Here is a 23,388-nt window from a genome sequence, read left to right as displayed (position 1 = left end):
AAGCAAAACATATTGAAATCTGAAAAAAAAAATGTCATGCATTTAAGAACCACTTATCACTGTATTTACAGTTTAAATCAGCTTGGTTTTGAGGTAAATATCTAATTGTGCACATTTGGAACTGAGATTGTTGATTATTTTTTGTAATAGCTCAATCTTAGTCAGATTGGAAACTGTTAACAGCAACAATTTTGTCAGAGATTCTGAATTAGATTTAGGTGTGGACTTTAATTAGACCTTTTGAACACACAAATAAGCCAGATTTGTGGAGTGAACAACTAACAGACTTTTCTATGACAAACCTTCAAGGTCTTCACATAAAGACCATCTTTATACTAAGATAACATACAAGTAACTATTTAATAATTAGGGGACCTCTAAAGGCAATTGGTGGAATTTAACTGTATTTAGAGGTATCAGAATAAAGGAGGGTAAATGGAAATACACATCACAAAAATAGCACTTGTATTTGTAAAAAAAATTGAAAATGCATAATCTTTGTACCTTTTTTTCCAAATGTGCGCTAATATGTGTTGGTCTATCACATAAAATTTCTGCCAAAATACATGAAGTCAATTTTTAAAATTATCAAAAGTGTAAAAGTTCAAGGGGTGTGAATACTTTTGCACTGCAAATATTTAATGAGAAAAGTACATAATCCAAACATAAAAAAATCTGATAAATGTAGTTTTCAACTGTCAAATGTGAGTTTTTCTGGTTACTTGTGATTTATAGAAGACAAAAAATTACTAAAATGCTAAATACCAGTAATTCCATCAACACATATATCAATATAAACAAAGTAATTGAACGTCAACATTAATATTCATAATGCTTTATGTTTTTATTACCCTACAGCATATTGAAAATAGACCACAACGTCTATGAAGAAATTTAAATAACAGTACAAAACAGACTCTCTACAACCTTGCAAGTTTATATCATAACTGGTGTGGTTCTTTGCCATTTTGCATTGAATACATCAGAGAAATCATTTTACTGATCGAGACACCTCTTTGGTTCAACAGCTACACTGAGATCTGTTGTAAATGTTGTGGAAGGAAGCGAATGGGCCTGGTTCACACAGCAAGATATTAATGCAAATGTTTGCCCTGATCTTCCACCTTCTGACAATCTTAAAGACTCTGGATATTGTGGTGGCTCTGAAGATAATATGATGAGATATTTCTGCATTGTGTGGTGTGTTAAGGGTGATCTAGACTGCTTGGAATTGCATTGACCTCAAATTGGGGAAGTTCAACATGTTGGGTTGTCTTGGCACAGTATTCTAACTTGTGATGTAGGGTGTTCACCGTGGATAAGCAGCCCGTTGAATGTGACATGTAGCCAATCAGAACGAAAGGTGGCAGAAACATGGAGGAGAATTCTGAATACAGAAGACGAAGCTGCCACAGTACACCAGAAAGACAGGCAGAAGTTGGAGATGTTTTGTTTTTTTTCTCTGCTAAATGTAATCCATAAACTACTGCCATTGGTTCTTCCCGGTCAGCCATGTTTTATGTTTTGAGGGATTTTCCATCTGACATTTGAATGTTTGTGAGTGAAGTCTGTGTGGCGTGTTTGCAGTGTTGTAGTATGCTACACAATGTAGGTCCAAACCTGTTATTACCTAAGAGGAGTCTCTGAGATTTGAAAATCTCACCATGTGAACCAGTCATTAAACATGCCTAGCTAGTCAATAATAGATCCTCCATGTATTCTACTTTTTATTTAATGGAAGAGAACATTCTTTGGTCCGCGGACAAAAAATAATTGGAACCCCCTCCCCCACAAAAACAGATAGTAGGTAGTTTGGAAAGTTTTCAATTTGTTCAAAACTCATAGAACTCCAACAACAATGTTTTAAATGTCAAATCAAAGGTGTCGCGTGTGTTATTTGACTGTAAAAAAAAAATATATATATAAAATGGATAACCATGGAAGTCTGCATCCTTTCCTTCTTTCACATCAACAATACAAAAGCAAGAACCTAAAAGTAACAGAAGTGGTTATAATTAAAGTATACGAATACTCTTTACCTCAGTTCATCAGTGACACAGACTAAGCTCTTTTCGCACCATGCACTTTTTACACTGGACAACGCAGCACCAGTGGAAGCGGCACAGGCAGTTCTCCTCAAACACCACCGTCTCCTCCCTGTAGCCTCGCTCGCAGCACAGCAAGTCACAGCCGCTGATGTCCATGGCCGTGCTGTTGCACATGCGCCCCCTTGTTCCCAGCGAGCCCGTTTTCCGATTTGCAAGGCAAAAGTCTGGAGACTCGTCAGAGTATATCAGGTCCTGCTTGTCCGGCGGCTTTATGTTCTGGCCGACGGGTATCAGTGTCTTCCCATCGTTGCCGCCCATCACCTTGGAAGCACCGTTGAAGCGCTCCAGCAGGCGGTCGCCCACTTCACGGAAATGAGGCATCTTTTTCCAGCACGTGCGCAAGGTGCATGAGCCTGACAGTCCGTGGCACTTGCATTCAGTCCGCATGTGGAGTTTCACGGCCTAGTGGGAAAAGGTGTGAAAAGAGAAGTGAGGGACGGCAGCCAGGTGAAAAAAAAAAATACAAATCTCAAGAGAGAAAAACTTCACAAAAAAATAAATAACTTGCACCTCAAATAGAGGTACGCTTGCTTCAGACAAATGACAAATCCACTAAGGAATTTAAAATTTATTATTGTGCTGACATAATATATCACACACAAAGCCATCAGATCACGCAAACACACACACACACACTAGCACACACAAACACTAACTGATAGATAAGTAAGATAAAAGCAGACGCTATTCCAAAGGAATTTTTCCCCACCCCCCTTCCCATCCATGTTGCCTCTGGCCTTCCTACATCTAACAAGCCTTGACAACAGATCATTCACTTATACTGCACATAATTAACCCATCACACACACACACACGCACGCACACACACACACGCATGCACACGCACAGGCACGCACACGCATGCGCGAACGCACACATGGAGCCACACACACACATGCACACACCTGTCCGTTTAGGCATATACTCACACACTAACTAAAGGGGTAAAGGTGTATGCATGCATGCACACAAACAGAAATGTGAACGCATCGCAGCACGCTTGTTTCTCAGCCTCTGGGAATTAGTGTGCCTCTGGGAATTAGTGTGCCTTTTTTTAATGCTCAAAATGGTTTGTCACTAATGCTTTAATTGGACCACATCCCAAAAACCTTTGTCTCCTCCGTTCCTCTGTACTTTCCTTTGAAATTAACTTAACTGAATGTGGCTCTTGTGCAACATTTTTTCACAAGAAGACAGAATTGCATAAAAAAAAAAAAAAAACTACCATACCGATAGTTAATTACTTGCGAAATGAAGTAAAATCTCCTTCAGTGACTGTGAAAATGGTAAAAAGCTGTTTGCCCCGAAGGCTTAAATGCAAAATATGTGGCACGCTCTTCTCTTTTTGTTTCAGAAATCTGATTCTTGTAAAAATATCAGCTTACGGTACGGTACTCCACAAATACAGCTAAGGGCTGTCTTTCTCTTTTGCATGTTTGAGGAATGAAGGATGGATTCCAAAGAACAGGCAACATCTTTGAAACATGTGATCAGCGTTAAACACAGTAGCAGTTACAAAGCGCGCCACACTAATAATTAAGCAAAAAAAAAGATGAACTTATCAGCGTGTTTCTTACCAGCCTCCCAGCCTCGTTGTTGTGAAGGTTAATGAGTGTCCTGATATCACTTTTCCCTCTCCTCCTCTTGGCATCCATAAACTTTTTGGACATTTCATAACCAAACTCGACATCATCGCCGCAACCGCCCCACTCCCATTTGACCCCGTCCCCAGATGAGGAAGATGAAGGCAGCCTTGGAGGAGCTTTGTTTCTGGTTGCTTCACATCCACATTGAAGGAGTTCTCCCATGCTGCAGGCTTGGGTCACGGCGTGTGTCACCCCTGCCGCTGTGATGGCATAGACAAATGCTGTCTCCCGGATATCTGCAGAACAGACCACGAGAGAGCAGGTTAGCTGTTTCTGGTTTATGAGCTAAAAGGCAGCTTATCTGGTAATGCTGCACAACATTAAGAAAACGTGGAATATACAATGACATTGGTGTTTGTCTAAAGGGTAGATGAGAATAAAATTTTTGGAAGAATGTTAAAAAAACTCAGAAATAGAGTTCAGTTTTTCTTGCATATATACTAAAAATAAATAATCAAGACACTCAAAGTCATTTTTACAAATCAATCTTGTTTTATTTTCAGGTTGCACAGTGGCACAGTTGGTAGAACTGTTGCTTTGCGGTAAGACTGTCCGGGGTTCGAATCTTAGCCTGGGGTTTTTCTGCAGGTTTGTTGATTTCTCCAAATTCCACTGCATGGTTGTTGGTCCTGTGTGATGGACTGGTGACCTCTTCACGGTGTTCTAGATAGATGGATCTTAATCATTTAGAGTGCAATTAGATTTGTTTTTATTTCAGTATTTCCATTCTATGTGCATATATTCATTATACCCAAGGCCATATATTTCATTTTTTTTATTCTACACATTTGCAAATGCAGGAATAAGAATATTACATAAGACCAATAAAAACATTTTTATCATAAAATGTTTATTTTCTGGCAATGTTGTGACCAATAAATCAGAATCAGATTTATTCACCAGGTTCATACACACAGAAAGGAATTTGACTGGTTTCACTTTGCTCTGGCTTACAACAACTGAACAGTTTTTCATTAAACAGTCCCTTACACTTCCCACAAGAAGAAGATCAGCACCAAAGTGTATTTAAGTGCACTAGGGGAAAGTATACTGCAGGGAATAAAGTGCTATAGGAAAAGTTGTAAGCAACAGGGATAAACACAGCCTGGAGAGGACTGTGAACCAAAACCTATTCAAGAGTCTAGTAGAGGTCAAAGAGGCGTGGGCTGCAGCTGGAGTCAGTACTTCAACACCTGCAACACAAGGATGTATCCAAGATATGGGCAACAACTGTTGCATTCCTTGATTTGCACTGTTTATTTTTTAATAATAAAAGTACAGCTTGGAAATCAAGGTCTCATGATGGGAATTTTAGAGCATTTCCTTCTGCTGGCAAGCTTGATGGAGATCACCTTCCAACACTGCTAAAAGTACCAATAGAAGAAGCTAACACATCCACAGGCTGATTTCCTCCATGTCATGCTGCGTTGATGCAGTATTTTACGCAAATGGAGACCCAACCAGTTTTAAGTGAATACCTCTCAGCAGGCTGACATTTACTTTGTCTAAATTTAAGTCAGTTTTTATATAATATGTTTATCCATTATTTGGGTTTGTGTTAAAATGAATTAAGCTTAAATGGCAGTCTAATTTATTAGACTTTACTTTTTTGGGGGATAGGGGGTTAACCACAATAAAGACTGAAATGATTTTTTTATTAATTCATTATACATTATAATATATAATTTCATTAACTTTTAATCTAAGAAATCAAGAGCATTCCTTCCACTCCAGTTATTCATAGAACATGATAAAAGCACTTTCCCTTAAAGCCTGGTTCATAGCTACAGCCTCTAGCATCAATGGATTTGTGGCACTATGAGGACAGCTGTTTCCTTCTAATACACATATATTCACACACTCGTACTTTTAGGAACACCACAACTGGTGGTTTATTTTGAGTGCAGAGCTTAACACTCCCTGCTGAAAGAATGTTCAACTACAACTGCAAATTGATCGTGTGTCTGCCTCAGTGGCTTTAGCATCATCTCCCTACCTCAGCTCAACACGTCATTAGCCGCGGTTATTGAAGCTATTGTTATTCTCTTGACAACAAAATACCAGCCATATTTATCTTGCTATACAGGAAGGTTCCACAGTCTCTCTGCAGTCTGTTTGCAGACAGTTTTGCTCGCGATGGTAGGATTTTTCATGACCTGTTTCACGGCACAGTTTCACATAAAAGTAGAAAAATGCTATTAAAATTACAATGACAATAATAACAGTAACAGCCAAACCAAATAAATGGTTAATGATGGTTCCCTGTAATACTAAATGAAGTCCATCTGAGATGCTTGGATAATATGTTGTGTTTTGTAATCATCATAAATATGCAGGGTTTTTCCCAGAAAATTTGCTAAGCACAGTGGAGGAGGCGATAATGTCCACCAGTGGCCAAACTTGTGGAAATTTAAAATTAAAAAAAAAAAATGACTGGGTAATTCTGTCCCAGTCAGTAATGTCAGTAAACACTAATGTGTTTATTGACCTTACTGACAATAAACACCAACATCAGTGTCTTGAGGAAGGCAAGCACAAAATAAATATTAATGATTTCGACTTTGATTAAATGTTAATTCACTAATCAACGAATGCTTAAACGAGCTATATAACGCTGGTCTCACTGAAAAGTAAAATAAACAATATGAAATGTTACCAAAGTCTGCTGCTTGGTGAAGTATTTTGATTTGCTCATTGTGATTGGTTGTTATGCATCTAAATAAATGCAGTAATTGTAAGGAAGACTCTGATACGTTGCTATGATTCTCAGCTTGAAAACAGAAAATTAAACATGAGGTAATTTGCATAACTGTAGAACTTGACAACACGACGGAAGGCAAATCAGCCACTTAATTCAAGATTTCAGAAACAAGGTGAAGAACCAGAAGAAGATCCAGGAATAAAATATTCAAGGCACCCTGGAGGCCTGGAATTTGACAACCCTGGTTTAGACTAAGTGTTAGCTGAAAATGAATTTCAGCTAATAAACACAAATAGTGCCAATAGACTCCACCATAGAACAATAACTGCCTAGTGTGGAGACAAGTGAATGTCTTTTATTTGTTGGCGATGGAACAGACTAATCGAGCAGTCACCGCCGTCAACAATGCCAGCTTCATATCACATGATTCTGTGAATGGGATTCATTATGAATTACACACACAGACACACACACACAGAAAGAATTGGCGGCGAGCTATGAAACGTGCACACCCCCTGCATGCCTTGATATCAATAACAGCTGCGGACCATGATACCCTGAGATGTTTCCAGTGTCGACAAATTTGTGTTTGAGCGCGCACGCGTGTCATTTTGAAAACAGCTATTCTAAGTAAGGCATTTAACCTTTCCAACAGGTCAGCTGCTCCTCGGTTTATCTGGAATTTTTATCTTGCCTTTTATTCTTTTTTGGAGCTGGCTGCAAATTGTAAATCAACGGTTTGGTCCAGCGTAAATATATAACACGTGTGTGGCAAAATGTATACGATTTTGTGTGAGTATTGTGTTTATCCCTTCGTTGCCATTAAACTAAACCCCACCTTGCTGCTATACAGCAAAACAGGGCTGAGACTTTCAGGAGCTGCAAGATACTGAAATCAAGATATGTCATCTCACAAACATCCCAGTGGGTTTACCATCAGAACACAGCTCATTATTAGAACAATATGTTGATAGCAACCCAAGGAGTGTCCACACAGGAAAAAAGTCAGTCCAGATGTCCTTGAGGCGCACTTTAGAAACATTTTAAATAGAAAATCGTCAATTGAATGTATGTTTTATTTAACACATGCAAACTGTCAGTCATTTTGACTAATAATTACTCAGGTTTCTTGCGATTTGTTTTTAATCATCTCACTAAAAGTGAAAGGGAGGGAAGTACAAAGAACACACAGTGAGTAGACATAAAAACAAGCAATGAGTGGAAAGACTGAAGGAATAAAGAAGGAAGCGGAAAATAGGCTATCAAAAATCTGATGATTTGAGGCACCCTGTTTCACATTTTCCTTGCAGACATGAATTCCAAACAAATTCTCTGCCATGGTGGGTGTCTGGGCCTGCCTATGTCTGCTTCTAATTCCATGCAGCCCTTCTGCAGCATTTAGCACATATTTATCAAATCATGTTTCAACTTTTTAGGCAACAGCATAAGGATCATTAGGAGTGAAAAAAATGATCACTGAGAAGGAAAAAAAAGAGTATAAACAGCAGCAAGAATTATGATCATATGACAAAGAAAGATATTCAAGATATGGAATTGACTCTAAAAACCCAAAGACTGCAAGATCCGGAGTTTTGTTCAAAGTATTTCTACCTTGCAATCTTTGCTACGTTTCTGTTTCTGAATTTTATTCTGGAACGTTTAGTGTCAGACAGGGTGGTCAGTAGTAGAATCAAGCCCCCGGGGGCCTGTATTCTCACTGTTTCTCTTCACTCAATACACCCGAGACTTTCAGCACAAGGCAGAGTCTTGAAATCTGCAGAAGTGAAGAAGAACAGAGCTGCGTTGTTCAGTTTAACAAACTACTTTGTAGCACGGTTTGTGAACAATGACCTCAACATATACATGAGCTGGATAAAAGAAAATAATAATCAGAATATTATCTAAGGAGATGTGGTGCAGCTGGATTACAGATATGTAGTTAATCACATGGTCCGCAGATTGGCCTGGAAATACAATCCTTATGTTGTTTACCAGCAAAGACAGAGGAGATTCTAGTTGTTAAGGAGGTTTAGATCATTGCACGTTTTCAGTAAGTCCCTTTTTAGAGAGAGCAGATTTCTTTGATGCTTTTTTGGTGCAACAATATCAAAGCTACATAAAAAAAAGTTATTTAATATGATGGGAATGAAACACAAAAAGACAAACGGGATGAAAGAATAACCTTCCTCTATGTTCTATAATGATCACATGRTCACTGTACAAAAAACTGAGTGACGGATGGAGTTTCTTCAACTGTTGAACCTTCAGCTCCACTGCAATAGTAACAAACAAGGGTCCATCTACACTTAATACATTTTGATGAAGGAGAGTTAAAAAAATTGCTAGCAACACATCAGAATATCTCACATGATGTACATTGATAGCGCTGGATTATATAGGAATATCARAGTGAAAGTGGATAAACAAACAAGGCAGCACATTATTCCACTGCCTTAGTTTAGTTTACAACATTAAATATTTATGAAATAAATTGAAATTTGTGGTAGGAATGTGACAAAATCAGAAAATACTTTTGGATGGCAGAGTATTTTAATTTTATGAAATAGAATTGTCATCACACTATATAGTACAAAATATTGTAAAAAAATAAAATAAAATAAAAAAATATATATTAAAGAGTTTACATTTACATCCTCTCTCTGTGACTGGCCTAGTGCCCCAAATATATTCTTATCTTTGCCTTTTTCAGTAGAACAGACAAAAAAATGCAAATCATTATTTCCGGTTTAGGTGTGCAAATTCTGTATTCACACAAAGAAAGAAGTTTTTAAACGACAAAGAGGTCTTTTGTTCTAGAAATCATATTTTCTAACTTTAGATCAGCCTGCAAGTTCAATACATCTTGTGTGCTGAACTTCGTCTCTGTTTGACTTTGTCCTTCTCAGACTGTAATTAATAATTAGCTGATATCTGATTTTGCTCAGGATATCACCTCTGACACATTATGGCAATGGTAAAAACTTAAATCCTACCAAAGTGGTCACAGTTTGCATCGCTGGTTATTTTTCCAGACTGCAAAACAACCAAGCACAGCAGAATTAACTCTGAAAAGTCAAGTGGTGTTTACTTCTTTGAAAATTATCTTAACATCTACTGATAATAGATGTGAAATCCTTGACATGATTATATCTGTGCAACCACTGTACAGTCCCAGGAAAGTTTTTTTATTTATTTTGCAGCAGACTCTCACACAGTCTATCGTGATGTTCAAAGGAGAACCACAGCATCCCTTATGTGATTACCAGCATCATTTTATGCTGRCTCATTCACGCCGCAAGTCAAGTCTACATCAGGATGTTTATCTTATCAGCCGAGATCAAAGAAAAGACAAAAAAAAAAGGATTTTTTTTCCGAAAGGTTCATGTCCAGAAAAAATAAATTCTTGATTCAGATGCAAAATGAGGTCTTGTGTCTACCTGTCCACTCATTCTTCTACACATTTCCTGCAATACAGGTGTGAAATTGTCCTAAGCAATGTTGTGAAATCACCTAAAACCCTTATTATGTACGCATACACAACTCCAGACCTCACACGTTTCAACCCCGTACACTTAACTTCTCCCTGCCAGCTTTTACGCAAGTTAAAAAGTAAACATTTGCATCTTGGCACATGAGTGTGCAATGGCTCTTCTTAATTCCACTACAGTTGGTAATGTGATCCATCCGTTATCAGCGTGATCATCACAAACGTCACAAGGAATGAAATGTGCACAGATAGTCATGCTGGTTGCACAATTATCMCTTCATTATCACTCCAATCTCATCACTCCATTAACAATGTATGGTTGTTTCAGTCTTATAAATATGCTATAACACAAAAGTCACATTACTTGGTAATGTGTAACAAAAAAAAAACATGTTTCTGGAGAAGGTTATCTAATAAACTCTCAGACATAACAACTAATGTAACGTTTATGTTTGTGCAAAGTTTGGTTTCCAACTGAGTAAGAGTTAGATTTTTATCAAACTATCACACAAAGAAGTTGTATTTTGCCAAACATCTTTTGCAAGGCAGAACAAAAATACAAACTTTAGCTTTTATAGGCAATTTTTACAGATAAGTCCATAAAAACAAGAAAAATACAAGCATATAAATGTTGCTTAATGATCAATAAAGTTTGAGACTTGCATATAATATATAATTGAGGTACAACGACTAGTATCAGATCAGTTATCAAAGATTCATGTCAGATTACTGTACTAGACTCAATTCATAATACATGTTGTTGATCTGCTTTCTGCTATAATGCCAGCTGCAGCTCCTCATAGCCATTATTTAATCAAATTTGTGTGTACACTATTTGCAAAATGGCATTATAGATAGCAGTTAGGAGAAATATATTTCCTTTAACCAAAGCGTTTTTCAAATGAAATAATGTTCAAAATGAAAGACTGTATTGGCTACTGCAGCTTCCTGTCTTTCTGTGTCACATGACCTACTCTGGAGCCCATAGACATMTTTTGTCCATGTATGGGGAACAATAGTAATTTATATCTGATGGAGTTCAAAGAAAAGCATTCAGTACATGATGTTTGGCTTGATTCCTCAGCTAAATGATATTTGGCATCTATGTGATTAACAATCCAAAGTGAACATAACATTAACATAACATAAAAAGTTAATAAAATATCATAGGCATAAACTGCAAGGATTTTTGTTTCTTTTTTTTAAATTTAGAATAGTTTTAACATAGAAGTCCATTTTGGCCTGGGCCCCTCTTGCACCAGCCATTCAACTTCCAAAATCAACAAATTTCGATTTATACTAAATAAAGACACCACAATTATTAATTATTTCTATTAAAGCTACTGATTTTCCAGGCATTTACACAAAATTGGCTTTAAAGAAGCATCGGACCGGGACTAGGTGTTAGCAAATACTGACACAGACTGATTTAAAACAAAAACAAAAAAAACTCCTAATCAGGACATTGCTAACCGCACCCATATGTGAAAACAACATAATGACTTCAGCTTTCTTTGTCTAAAGCTAAACTACAGGATTCCCTAACCTTTCTTAGGAAATGCATTATATAGAAGTTACACAATAAAACAGCTATTTAAAATGGAAAAGCATTTAGAGTGCAAAACTCCAGCAATGAAATTCCAACAAATKATCAATTTGTCTTAAGACAAATCAACTCAGAGTGTGGTATTTTTGTCAAAAAGAATCAAGTAGTTAACATATTTCAACACCTCATGGATACAAAAAATGCACCAAAATCTAAAAAGTGTGTCACAACATAGCCAGCAGAAGTGTCGCACCAGCATATCAGAGCAAAATCTCTAAACAGATGTCAATGAGGTTAAGTAAACCACTTAGAATGAATAAATACARAGGCGCTTCTTATTTTGACATTTATTGGTACCAGCCTATGATAAACAACCATCAGGGGCAAATCCAGGTAATTGAGGACAAAAGCTTCAAAACAGAAGAAAGCTTTGGCTTCCTTTATAGACAGGCAGGAATTTATGATTAATTGTCTTCAACTGGTAGATTCTTGCCCCCTTTCCCCTTCTCGTCTTCATTCTCTTTCTCAGTGTATCTTTGAATCTATCGCTCCTCCATTCTTTCTCCTTCATAAATACTAACAGTAATGGTGCTGCGGTARACATAGTAGACAGAAAAACAATAATTTAAACCAGCTAAATTAATTTTCTTTTTTTTTTTGCTTGTTTGTTTTTACCAGAAARGTACTGAAAATGTTCACTTTCTTTTTAGAAAAAGGCATTYATTTTCTTGTTAAGTAACAAATTAAAGGTTTCCAAAAGARGAAATTGTAAGATTTTGACAGCTGACAGATATGATTTTGACTGGTTTAATATAGCATGTGAAATGAATTAGAAAAAAAGCCACCTTTGTAACATCAAGGAACGATAAGAACAAAATGGGTTTTGTGACATGTTCGGCACATTTTTGGCAGTCTAAATTAATATTAAATTCCACGTTTGCTAACTCAACACAACGATCACAAGGTCGTCTGTAATCTCAGTTAAACATGAGACAAGCAGCTCTCGAAGAATCCAATCACACAACAGAAAAACCAACGCAGTAATTGCCAAGGACCCAGCGGTGACCCAGCGTCAGTTATATTAGAGACTTCAAAGAGCCGGAGCACGATGTTAAGAGATCCTAAAGGAGATGATAGGAAAAAGCAATCTTAGGTAATCTTTTCAAGCGTGCCCAATCTGATGAAGAGGAGATTCAGTCAAGTGTGAATATGTCTGGTCARAWATACAACAGCTGCCCTTGTCTGTTGGAGTACTGTCAGAAAAGGACCTGACCTCAAGCGGATGGAAACTGAAATCTCAAGGTACTGGTGAATAAAAACCAAAGGAAAAAATKAATAAMGTTGTGTTGACGTTATGCATTTTCAGTGTCCAGTAGATTTCTGGCCTAAATTAAACTGCTTTGTATATTTACAAGCTGTATTGGTCAAACAGGGATCTCCTGTTGCAAAAGCTACATCACCCTCTCTTCCCATTAYAGCTTACGCTCAGATCAGACCTTACTACATTGTAATAAAACAAAACCTCCCAGAATTTTCATGTTCTCTGCAGTGTCACTGTGGTACAAGTGCTTTTATCTTTTATAGACTAGGCAGAGGCCTTGAAGACTCTGATGACGGATATCACCTCCAGGGAGGTAATCATAGATTGATTAGGAATTGGTATTGCGATTCATATGCCTTTACATCACAGAGAGCTTGATAGTCGTGCATTGAACTATTTTTGGTGATAGGTTTCTGTTGTAGATTGAGAATGCGGTCAGGGATGGAAAGACTGGGATGTCTTGCATAAGTAAATCGTTACCAATCATTAAAATGCCACAGCTACGCTAATCAGTTTTACTAAAACCTACAATTATGCTTGATCTACTCTCAGCAGACTGATAATTATTTTCAGAAGCCAGCATTTCTTCTGTGGTGGGCTGTCATAGYCAAAGCACAAGTGGAGTAAGGATTTTCTTCCTGCATGGAGCTAACTTACAGGTGAAAAAGACACACTTGCAGGCCTTTCAGTGATCCCTTCAAAATGTCATTCGTCAGCCCCGATTGTTTCGATTCCAAACATGTTGCTTGATGGGAAATAATCCACTAATCGAAGGAAAAATCCAGTTTCCCTTTGGGTGCAGAAGAGCAATCTTAAGCCAAATATTAAACTTTGTCTGATTAAAAGTGCAACCACAAATAGTTCAACAATTAGTCATGTCTGGAAATGCCTGAGCATTGCAATCACATGTGTGATTGCTGTAACAGGCACAAAAGGAAGAATGTATCAACACTGCTAACTAATTCCTTAAAAAAAATTATACAGCTCACTAAACTTCAACAAACCACTTTACGGGATCTGCTGCAATAACACTGTAAGTAGCTAATGTAATCAATCATACAGCMWTACGGCCCAGAGTAAGGTGAACTCAGAAACCTCCCATGTATACATAGGAAAACCTCAAGGATTCCTTCAAATGACGACATGATACCTGTGATGGAATTGGCAAGTGACATCCTGGAAGTGCTGCTGCATCATGATTGCCATCACTCTGAAATTAGGTTTCCTGCAACATGCAAACTGTCACTGAGATCGTAGGACTGTCTTCACCTGGAGTGAACGGGAGCCTTGCCAAAAGCAAATGACGAGAAAATAAATCCTCTAGTTCAAAGCAGTTCATAACCTGGTCTCCATTTCAAAATGTTTTAGAAACATGTTTTCCTGACTTTCTTTGTGCTACCCACCTTCTTACCCAGATGCTGTTTACCAGGATCTAACATTTTTCAGAAGTGGGATACATAACGTTCAACAATTTCTAAACCCTGGGACGAAGACAAAAGATTTGCAAGGGACGTCTAAATACATATTCCATATTTTGTTTACCATAAGATTAATAAAAATGTAGTGCAGGTGCCCAAAATGTTTTCAAACAGCAGTAGTTTTGCCTGAAGTGTAAAAACGAAATCACTTCTTTATAAAACTGCAAGCAAAACTAATGAAACCGCTAATTGGTGTAAACATTTCATAGATACTACCGTTGAACACATCAAACAAAACGAAACGCAAAACTGTTTTTCATCATGTAATCAAATGAGACACTCCCTCTTCACTCACCTTGCTGTAGTACTTTGCCAAAGTATTTGTTGTGGCTTGTGCAATTCCACCTGCGGTACCTGAACTGGTACTGGCACTCTCTGACGCCCAGCCTCGCTCCTTTGGCCACCTCGCTGAYGATTTCTGGTTGAGTCTGGCACARCTCGGCCTGCTTCCCTGCCAGGCGCTTCGCCTTCCTGCATATGCTGTTGGGGTCCATGACCAAGGGGCTTCCCACTGCCCTGCAAAAGTTGTAACCATGTTAGAAAAAAAAAAAAAAGTGGATCTYTGAGCAAGATATACAACATTCTCATAGTTCTTTTGAGATAGGAATCAATCAGTAGCTGCCACAAACCCACACTAATTAAGTTTTCTTTTTTTTTGCTCCAGAACCTGTCAGCTCCATGCACCGCATCTCGGCTGTGGCTACAATGGACCTCTTGAATGAGAACGTGGGAGACGACAGCACACAGTTTCCCAGAAGCATCTCTGCTTTGATATCAGATAATATTTTTTGCTGTTTGATTGCATGTGGAAGAACTGTGTGGTCCTTAGAAAGTTGCAAGTCACATAGTTGGACACCTCTCAACAGCAGGGCCATATTAATGCTGCTTAAGTGGATTCTGGTAAACCAGAAGGCAGGCATTTTAGATTTCCAGACGATAGAGAATTTTCAGTCGTTGTCCTGGCAGTTAGGAGCTCTACCACTTGAACCACACATATCCACTAACTCACCCCCCTTTTAAAACGTCCGTAGCTCAGGCCTTCTCAATCAAAAGTATACATACTTTATTACGGATACGAAAAAAAAAAAATCYTGTGAAGCAAAAATAAATAGAGTTGACTTCATGTAGAGTAAATATTTGAAATGTTAACACATATATAGATTCATCATTGTATAAATACCACTCCAGACCTCCTAGAAAGCTATGACAGATGAGTGTATATAATATAGATAAATAGTTTATCCTAACTCTTAATGGGGAAAAGAGGCTTGGATTAAATATTTCAAAATACTGCCAGGATCTGGGGCATCATTTTTGGCATTAAATAAAAAGGAGAATCCTAACTGCTTAGTGCATGCAAAACAACTTTTCTCACCGCATCTCATTTTACTTCATGTCACACAATTTTAATTTTAATTCTTTCACCTGAGTAAGCATCATCAAAACCTTCATCACTAGAAGCAGGCCGGGGAAGAGAAAGTGAGGGTAAAAAATAGCTCTACCTCACAGTTTTTCATTCAGCCTTGTCCTTGTTAATCGCACCTCCTGATATCATTCATCTGYCTTGAGAGTTTGTTTTAAGAAGCAGAGCAAACACTCTCTCCAGTCCTCTCCCCTGGCGGTCTCATGCTCGGCGAGACGTGTGTACACGCAGACACACACATGCACACAGTTGCACGTTTCCAACAAATAATACGACAAGCTGACATGTCAGGGGGATGACAGAATGAAAACACCTTCCGTAGAAAAGCTTGGGCTGGCCTTGTTTTCATGCAGTCATGTTGAGAAAAAAGCAGGCATGGTGATTCAACTGATCAAATACACTCCCTCGCTGGAATATTCTTACCCTTTGAGATTGTTCCCGTCTTGTCACATAATAACATTAGCCCCAGTGGATTTTATTTGAATGTTATGTAATAGAACAACACGAAGTTGCACCTTATTGGATGATGGAAGGAAAGTTATATATATATCAATATCCTCAACACACAGTGAAAGAATGGTGGTGGCCRCGCTGTGCTGTTTTTTTTACAGATGGAGCTAAATATCGGGCAATCCTTTAATAAAAACCTGTTAGAGGCTGCATAGCACTTCAGAGTGAGGAGGAAGTTCCCCTTCAAKCCCCGATTAAACAGCCAGAGCTACAATGAAATGGTGTAAAACAAAACATATTCATCTGCTACAATGACTCAAGGCAAATCTCAAACCTTTATCAAACTGGGATTCTATGGATAGTTTGAAAATGAACGCTCACGTGTACTCATGTATCCAATTTGTCTGGAACTTCAGCTCTTTTGCAAAGAAGAATGCACAAAAATTCAGTCTACCAAAGCACAAAGGTGAAACAAACAAAGTCCCAATGGACCTGCAGCTTTACTAAAAGGAACAGTTTGTTCACTGCGATATAAGGTTTTTATTTGAAAGACTTGAAGTTACCACTTTGCAACAGAAAAAGAAGTGAATACTTTTGCAAGACACTGCACAGTAAAAACACTGTGACGAATAAAGTAAAAATCACCAATAGCAGACGGCGAATAATTCTTATAGTTCAAACATGTCCTGATTTTAGAGTAAGAATAATCAGCTAAACACATACTGTCTACACAGACAAGCCGCACACACCAGGAACACCCACCATTTCAATCCTCCTGGGTTTATTGAGTGTGTTGACAATATTTCTATGGAAACGGAACAATAGCGTTATCCTCATACAGGCAATTAAGTCACACAGACAGTCAGTGGGTGTTAATTAGCAGGTAGACCCACAATATTTAGCAACACACACTCCCTCTGTAACCGCTTATTACTTAACAACTATTCTGAGCCTGTGCGCGTGTTTGTGCGTGTGTGTGTGTGTGTGTGTGTGAGAGAGAGAAATAATAAGAAACAAACTCAGACAAAGGTAAAATTAATGTCAAGTGATTTTCCAGTAAAGTGTTTTATTTGGCTTGTTTCTTTCAAGCTTGTGTTTATTTGCTGGAAGCAATGATTAAAGGCCCACTGTAGAACATCAGCATTTTACAGCGAGAGGTGTATTAGCTGTGAAAGTAGTGAAATTGCTGTATAGTTTTCTATTTTCATTCCTCAAACAGCTCTGCTCTAAAACTGGAGTGACATGTGATTTCTCACTGTAAGTTCCTTTCACACTTCACCTCACATCAAAAAGTGTTTTTCACATTTCATAACACACCATGTGATCAGGTAAAGTTAAATGCTAAACTCATCCTGATGACTATCTTCAGTTAAAGATATGTGATAAATTAAACAAAGAGTAAGTCCAGCATGCTTAATCCAAACAACCAAGGTGCCACTTTCTTCTAAATCGAAACCAGACGAAACAAGCACTACAACTGWGAGTTTAGGTTTTCCTAAACAGTATACTTATTGGTTTTGGTGGGTYGTTGCTCAAAAAGCAGTTTGTTCAGTTAGCAATACATTTAAACCCATCAGAACTCAAGAGTCCAAAATGGAAACTGCAGACGATGAGATGATGTTTTAACATATTGCAAAAAATGAGTTGTCTTGTTTTAGTAATTCGGATGAGWAACATGATCAGGCATGTGACCAGTGATAAAAGTGTTCAAACTTTATATTATCTTAAATAATATCTATATATGGTGCAGTTGGTCGTCCTGTTGCCTTGCAGCAGGAAGGTTTTGGGTTAAAATCTTTCTGCAAGGAATTTGCACGTTCTCMCTGTATGTTCTCTTCGGATATTCTGACCTCCACAGTCCAACAACATGACTATTAGGTTAGTTGTTCTCTCCATATCGCCCTTAGGTGGGTGTGCATGCATGGTTGTTAGTCCTGTGATGTACTGTGATGTTAGTCCTGTGATGCAGTTGCATTCAAAGCGAGGCAGCAAAAAAAGTGAAAATGGCAMATTTGGACATGCATGTGGAATTAACAGTTTATGCATGTTTAATTTCAGATTTTYCAATAAGCACGGTGGGACAGACTGAGAGCGGATGTAGCCCGGGGGCCATAAAATCCTCCCGTCTGCCTTAGGATAAAGGTTTCTGCCACATTTCCGCTGGATACTGGGTGTGCATACCACACACATTGGACTTCCTTAGAAGTTTGGGCGCATAATGGGCATGATGAGAGTTGAAGAGCTGGATTGCTGTGGTGAACTCAGGTGGAAAAGTACACCACTGGAAAAAAAGACCAAAAAGAGGGTGATTGGATAGGATGATGGGATCAACTTCCTGTAAATTCTCGAGCCTTTTGTGCCCTTGTTTGGAGAGAAAAACATTCAAGTGTTCCACCTTAAAAGGTATAGTGTGGWGATACAGTATTTAAGGCTGCAACAAGCAGATATTGTGATTGAAAAGAAGAGCAGTTTGAAAAATTAATCTAAAATCCCAGTAAGCAAAAATGTATATATGTAAGTCACTACTTTAGCTACTGAATTGTTCTGTGGCTGTTCTCAAATGTAAAAATGAGAAAACTATTGAGTTCAGTCGACCAGAGTAATATGTTCACTTTCTGCTTGGCAGTAATCTGATCCTCTCTCTGTCATATGGAATACAGCTACTGAGCAGATAACCAAAGGAGGATGTTCTGTGGTTGATAATATCATCAGTTTGAGGAAACAGTGTCTCGCATGAACAGTTTTTTGTGATGATAAAGACTCAGTAGAGGAACTGCATAGCAGTAAGAGATAAAAGAAGTTGGAGAATCAAACGGACTCAAATCCCTGATAACATTTTGCAGTCATCTAGAACAAGATCTAAAGCTGGCATTGCCTACATCATACTAAGATGCTTTGCGTTGGGCTGTAATTATTTGCATGCCATGGAAGATATCTTAAATTAATTAACATATCATGTTTAATTGTAGCCTTGACTGTAGGCTTAGGACAACATCGATAGGTTTAGCCTTTCAATAACGATCTGTAAAATTAGAAAGGTAAACRAGGTTTTAAATACAGATACAGATTAAGAAATGGATACCCTATTAATAATTTTCAGGCTCCAGTTAGGGGTCACAAAGAGATTAAACTACGGCATTCGCATTATCTTGGGTTTCATTAAAGATATCAGGGCACTGTAGTCATTGAGCTGTACTGTATGAGGTCCTTCTTTTTTCACGCACAAACGAGTGAGTTTCATCCCTCCTTAATCCCTCAGATATGCCGGAGATGAAGATAGTCATGACAAATGTGTGTCTTAACCACCAGAATGAACAGAGGAGATGGTCAGAGGAAAACAAAGAGCCTTAAGATGGAAAATGAACTTCATCTTTATGTACAAATATATTTTWAAAATTCATGGTGCGGTGCACCAAATACTATGCAATTCTAACATAATAAAGAGAGTATTACCAAGTTGCTATTGACAGACACCAGCTGGTGTAAATTGTGCCAATAAAAGGACAGGTTTTGGAAATTTACATAGCTTTCAAGCCTATGATAGGATAAAGTTGAGAAGAAGTTTCYGTAGCAACTATTTTCCTGTTCATCTTAACAGGTACATTACATGTTGGGTTGCATGATAATCAAAAACCTCAGCTTGGTAGTGAAATGTGGAAGAATGTGGTCTTGTATAAAAAAAATAACAATATTCATAAACAACATCTGGAAAAAGCTTCCCATATWGAAATAATAATATTCATTATKGAAACGTCTTAATTCGATCTRAGTTGTTCCTAACCCGCCTCAAACCTCCCAGAATTGAAACACCTTTTAATTCTAWTTTAAAATAAAGATTTGAAGATAAARTAAAGACTTTAAAAAATKTCCAAGACTTACTAATGYTTTAAAGTGTAGAATTATTCAGCTCAGTTTGTCTTAGTTTAGTGTTTTAAATTTTTTAACTATATCTGGTTCAAATCTGATRCCAACTTCAACCGCAGTAGCAATCCACTGTATTTACTTTTTCACTCTATCAACAACAACTTTACCTGTGGATTAGTCAAATGCTGCCACAAAATAAAACAAAGTGGTATGAGCTCCAGGGCTGCACAGTGGCGCRGTTGGTAGAACTGTTGCCTTGCAGCAAAAAGGTTCTGGGTTCGATTCCCGGCCCCGGTCTTTCTGCATGGAGTTTGCATGTTCTCCCTGTGCATGCGTGGGTTTTCTCCGGGTACTCCGGTTTCCTCCCACAGTCCAAAAACATGACTGTTAGGTTAATTGGTCTGTCTAAATTGTCCCTAGGTGTGAGTGTGTGTGCATGGTTGTGTGTCCTGTATGTCTCTGTGTTGCTCTACGATAGACTGGCGACCTGTCCAGGGTGACCCCGCCTCTCGCCCGAAACGTTAGCTTGAGATAGGCACCAACAACCCTCCCGACTCCACTAAGGGACAAGGGTGCAAGAAAATGGATGGATGGATGGATGGATGGATGGATGATATGAGCTCCATTAATTGTTGAATAAACTAATGAGAAAACCTACATCTACAAATATAGTCTTATTTCAATATGTGAATAATATATGCAGTTATTAGATAATATGAAGCAACAAATATGGATTACATGAAAGTCTTTTTCTGACTAATCGTTATTTTCACTTAAAGTGAAAGTGTCCCCAGGAAATKTGGAATACATTTTATGTCTTCATGAATCATTTGCAGTTCTCCAGCCGAAAACAAAGTCCCTACTGTCAGACATGTTTTATTGCATAGATAAAGATGAGCAGGGATGATAATAATGAAATTGGTTGTAGAAAACAAAGTTTCAACGCTTACAGTTTGCAAAGCCCCCACAGAGAATAACAATTTAGTGTAACATGCAGGAGAGCAGCAAGACCAAGGCAATCTCTCATGAGAAAAACATTTGTTCTGCTTTAACAACAGTGGCACACCCACTGCTTGAGCTGCCAAAAGACACACATCAAACTTGGAGTATGGATATTTTCAGACAAACACAAGAGGTTAAAAAGTTGCACGGATGAGCTCAAAACTACCGAGAGATTACAGAAGGAAAGACTGTAAAGTGACATGAAAGGTGATGCTTTTTTGTAACTCGGCTGATAGAGGAGTAGCCTTCAACTACTCATAAAACCACAGCATCACCGAAATAAATGTAGCCTATAGCAACTGGATGGGGGACACAACACTATCATTTTCCAATTAACAAGCAGATATGACATCACCTTGTGCCAATAGGCAAGCTGTGATGTGCCTAGGCCTGAAAAGGAAGGTGCTACCTCCTTATTCAGTTGTCTGGGTTGCCAGACAATACTCAAACTGACAAGCATCTCTGAGTAATGCTTGTCAGAGGTGCATCTAGTGTGTCTTTCTAGATGTTACTACTAAACATCTAGAAAGACACACTTCATGCTAATGGTCAAACTTCTTTCTTCCCAGAAAGAAGATGACTTAAAATCTTGGTATTTATTGAGTGATCCAGGTTAAAAGTACAGACTTCTTTAGGTCATCATTAACTAACAATCTGAGCTGAGTTGCACTTCCTCTAAGTTTGCATTTTTGCCAAATTATATCCCTATTTCCCATCTATTTGTTGTAATTTCATCCCAATCTATTGCATTTGAAGCTGAACTATGTTGTTAACCATCATATCTCATTTTATTCCTCTTATTTTTTTAATCAGTTCTGAAGATTGTGACATTTTCTGAATTCAGAATTTTATTTTACACCTTGTTGGTGACTTGGATTCCTGTTTGAGGGGTTATGAACAATGAGCCAAAATACAATTAACAACTAGAAGATATTATTTACTCACATTTGCACACTTACTTACAGTTTACTTCCCGCAGATTATATAAAAAGTCGGTTTAATTTTGTAGCTGCGTAAATACAAGGTGAATAACAAGGCAAATGTACGAAATCAAAAAGGAACAAAATAATCAAATGATTTCAAAGCAGAAGATTTGAGAACATCCATCCATCCATTTTCTGTACACCCTTGTCCCTTAGTGGGATCAGGAGGTGCTGGTGCCCATCTCCAGCTAACGTTCCGGGCGAGAGGCAGGGYCACCCTGSACAGGTCGCCAGTCTGTCGCAGGGCAACACAGGACAAACAACCATGCACACACACTCTCTCACACCTAGGGACAATTTGGAGAGACCAATTAACCTGACAGTCATGTTTTTGGACTGTGGGAGGAAACCGGAGTACCTGGAGAAAACCCACGCATGCACAGGGAGAACACGCAAACTCCATGCAGAAAGACCAGGGCCGGGAATCGAACCCAGAACCTTCTTGCTGCAAGACAACAGCTCTACCAGCTGTGCCACTGTGCAGCCAGCTTTGAGAACAGATAACACTAAATACTGTGCTAAAACAAAAAGCACAGGAGAAGATTATCTCATGTTATACCATTTAAAAAAGTGGTTCTCTACCTGAACTTAGCAAAAACTTAGTAGCACCAATTTATTGATGATGAAGTTCAAATTTGGAAAAAAGAAAAAAAAAAGGATGCTAAGAAAGTTTTAGCACCAAAATAGGTTAAGTGGAAAATACTTTAGGACTAAGCATCTTATAAATTGTCTTTTGTCGCAGGTGTGTTGGAACAGCTGGAGCACAAGCTAACGGATAATCTTTGTAGCTGGTTAATGGGSCCTGACTATCTGCTGACATGGTTTCAACATTGCGGAACTGTGCTTCAAATTCAGATGGTCTTCTTTCCAAAACTGCAAACTTTTTATTGCATGTACCATCATCTCTAAAGCAGGATAAACAAAACATATGACGCACCAAGCATGTAAAAACAAGAAGGCTAAGATACATGCTAAAGCCTGCAGGCCCAAGCTGGACAGATAGAAGAGGAAAGATTTACAGGAACCGAAATATCTAATGAAGTTTTGAGAAAATAAACAAAGTGTTAAGCATATACTACTTTGCATTAGAGGAAGATTTTGTTAGCAAGAATAATTTAAAATTGGTTAGCCAGAGTAAATAAGCAAGTGGAATTAAGACCAGAACCTCAAATTACCTAATTTGACCAAAGTTGCAAGATTAAACCACTGAAATCAATGTTTGAGGGCTAAACTTAAACTTTCTAATTATAAGTGACGGCAAAAAAAAAAAAATCTTTAAAGCATGGTCCAAAAATGCAGACCCATGCCATCTAGCAAGAACACAAACAGGCACATGAATACACACACACACACACACGCACACGCACACACACACACAC

The 23,388-nt window shown here is 38.1% G+C and overlaps 1 protein-coding gene across 1 annotated transcript; it reads right to left on the bottom strand.

The window, feature by feature from the left end:
- Positions 1-1,461: 1,461 nt before the first annotated feature.
- On the bottom strand, positions 1,462-14,798 carry wnt6b (wingless-type MMTV integration site family, member 6b). Its single transcript, XM_008402747.1, has 3 exons — positions 14,583-14,798; positions 3,686-3,990; positions 1,462-2,510 (listed from the first exon to the last, which is right to left on the bottom strand). The coding sequence occupies exons 1-3, from the start codon at positions 14,779-14,781 to the stop codon at positions 2,049-2,051; spliced, it is 966 nt and encodes a 321-aa protein (XP_008400969.1). The 5' UTR covers positions 14,782-14,798; the 3' UTR covers positions 1,462-2,048.
- Between the last annotated feature and the right edge of the window lie 8,590 nt (positions 14,799-23,388).

Source organism: Poecilia reticulata, linkage group LG2, assembly GCF_000633615.1.
Source record: "Poecilia reticulata strain Guanapo linkage group LG2, Guppy_female_1.0+MT, whole genome shotgun sequence".
Lineage (NCBI taxonomy): Eukaryota > Metazoa > Chordata > Actinopteri > Cyprinodontiformes > Poeciliidae > Poecilia > Poecilia reticulata.
This window is presented reverse-complemented; position numbering and strand designations above follow the sequence as displayed.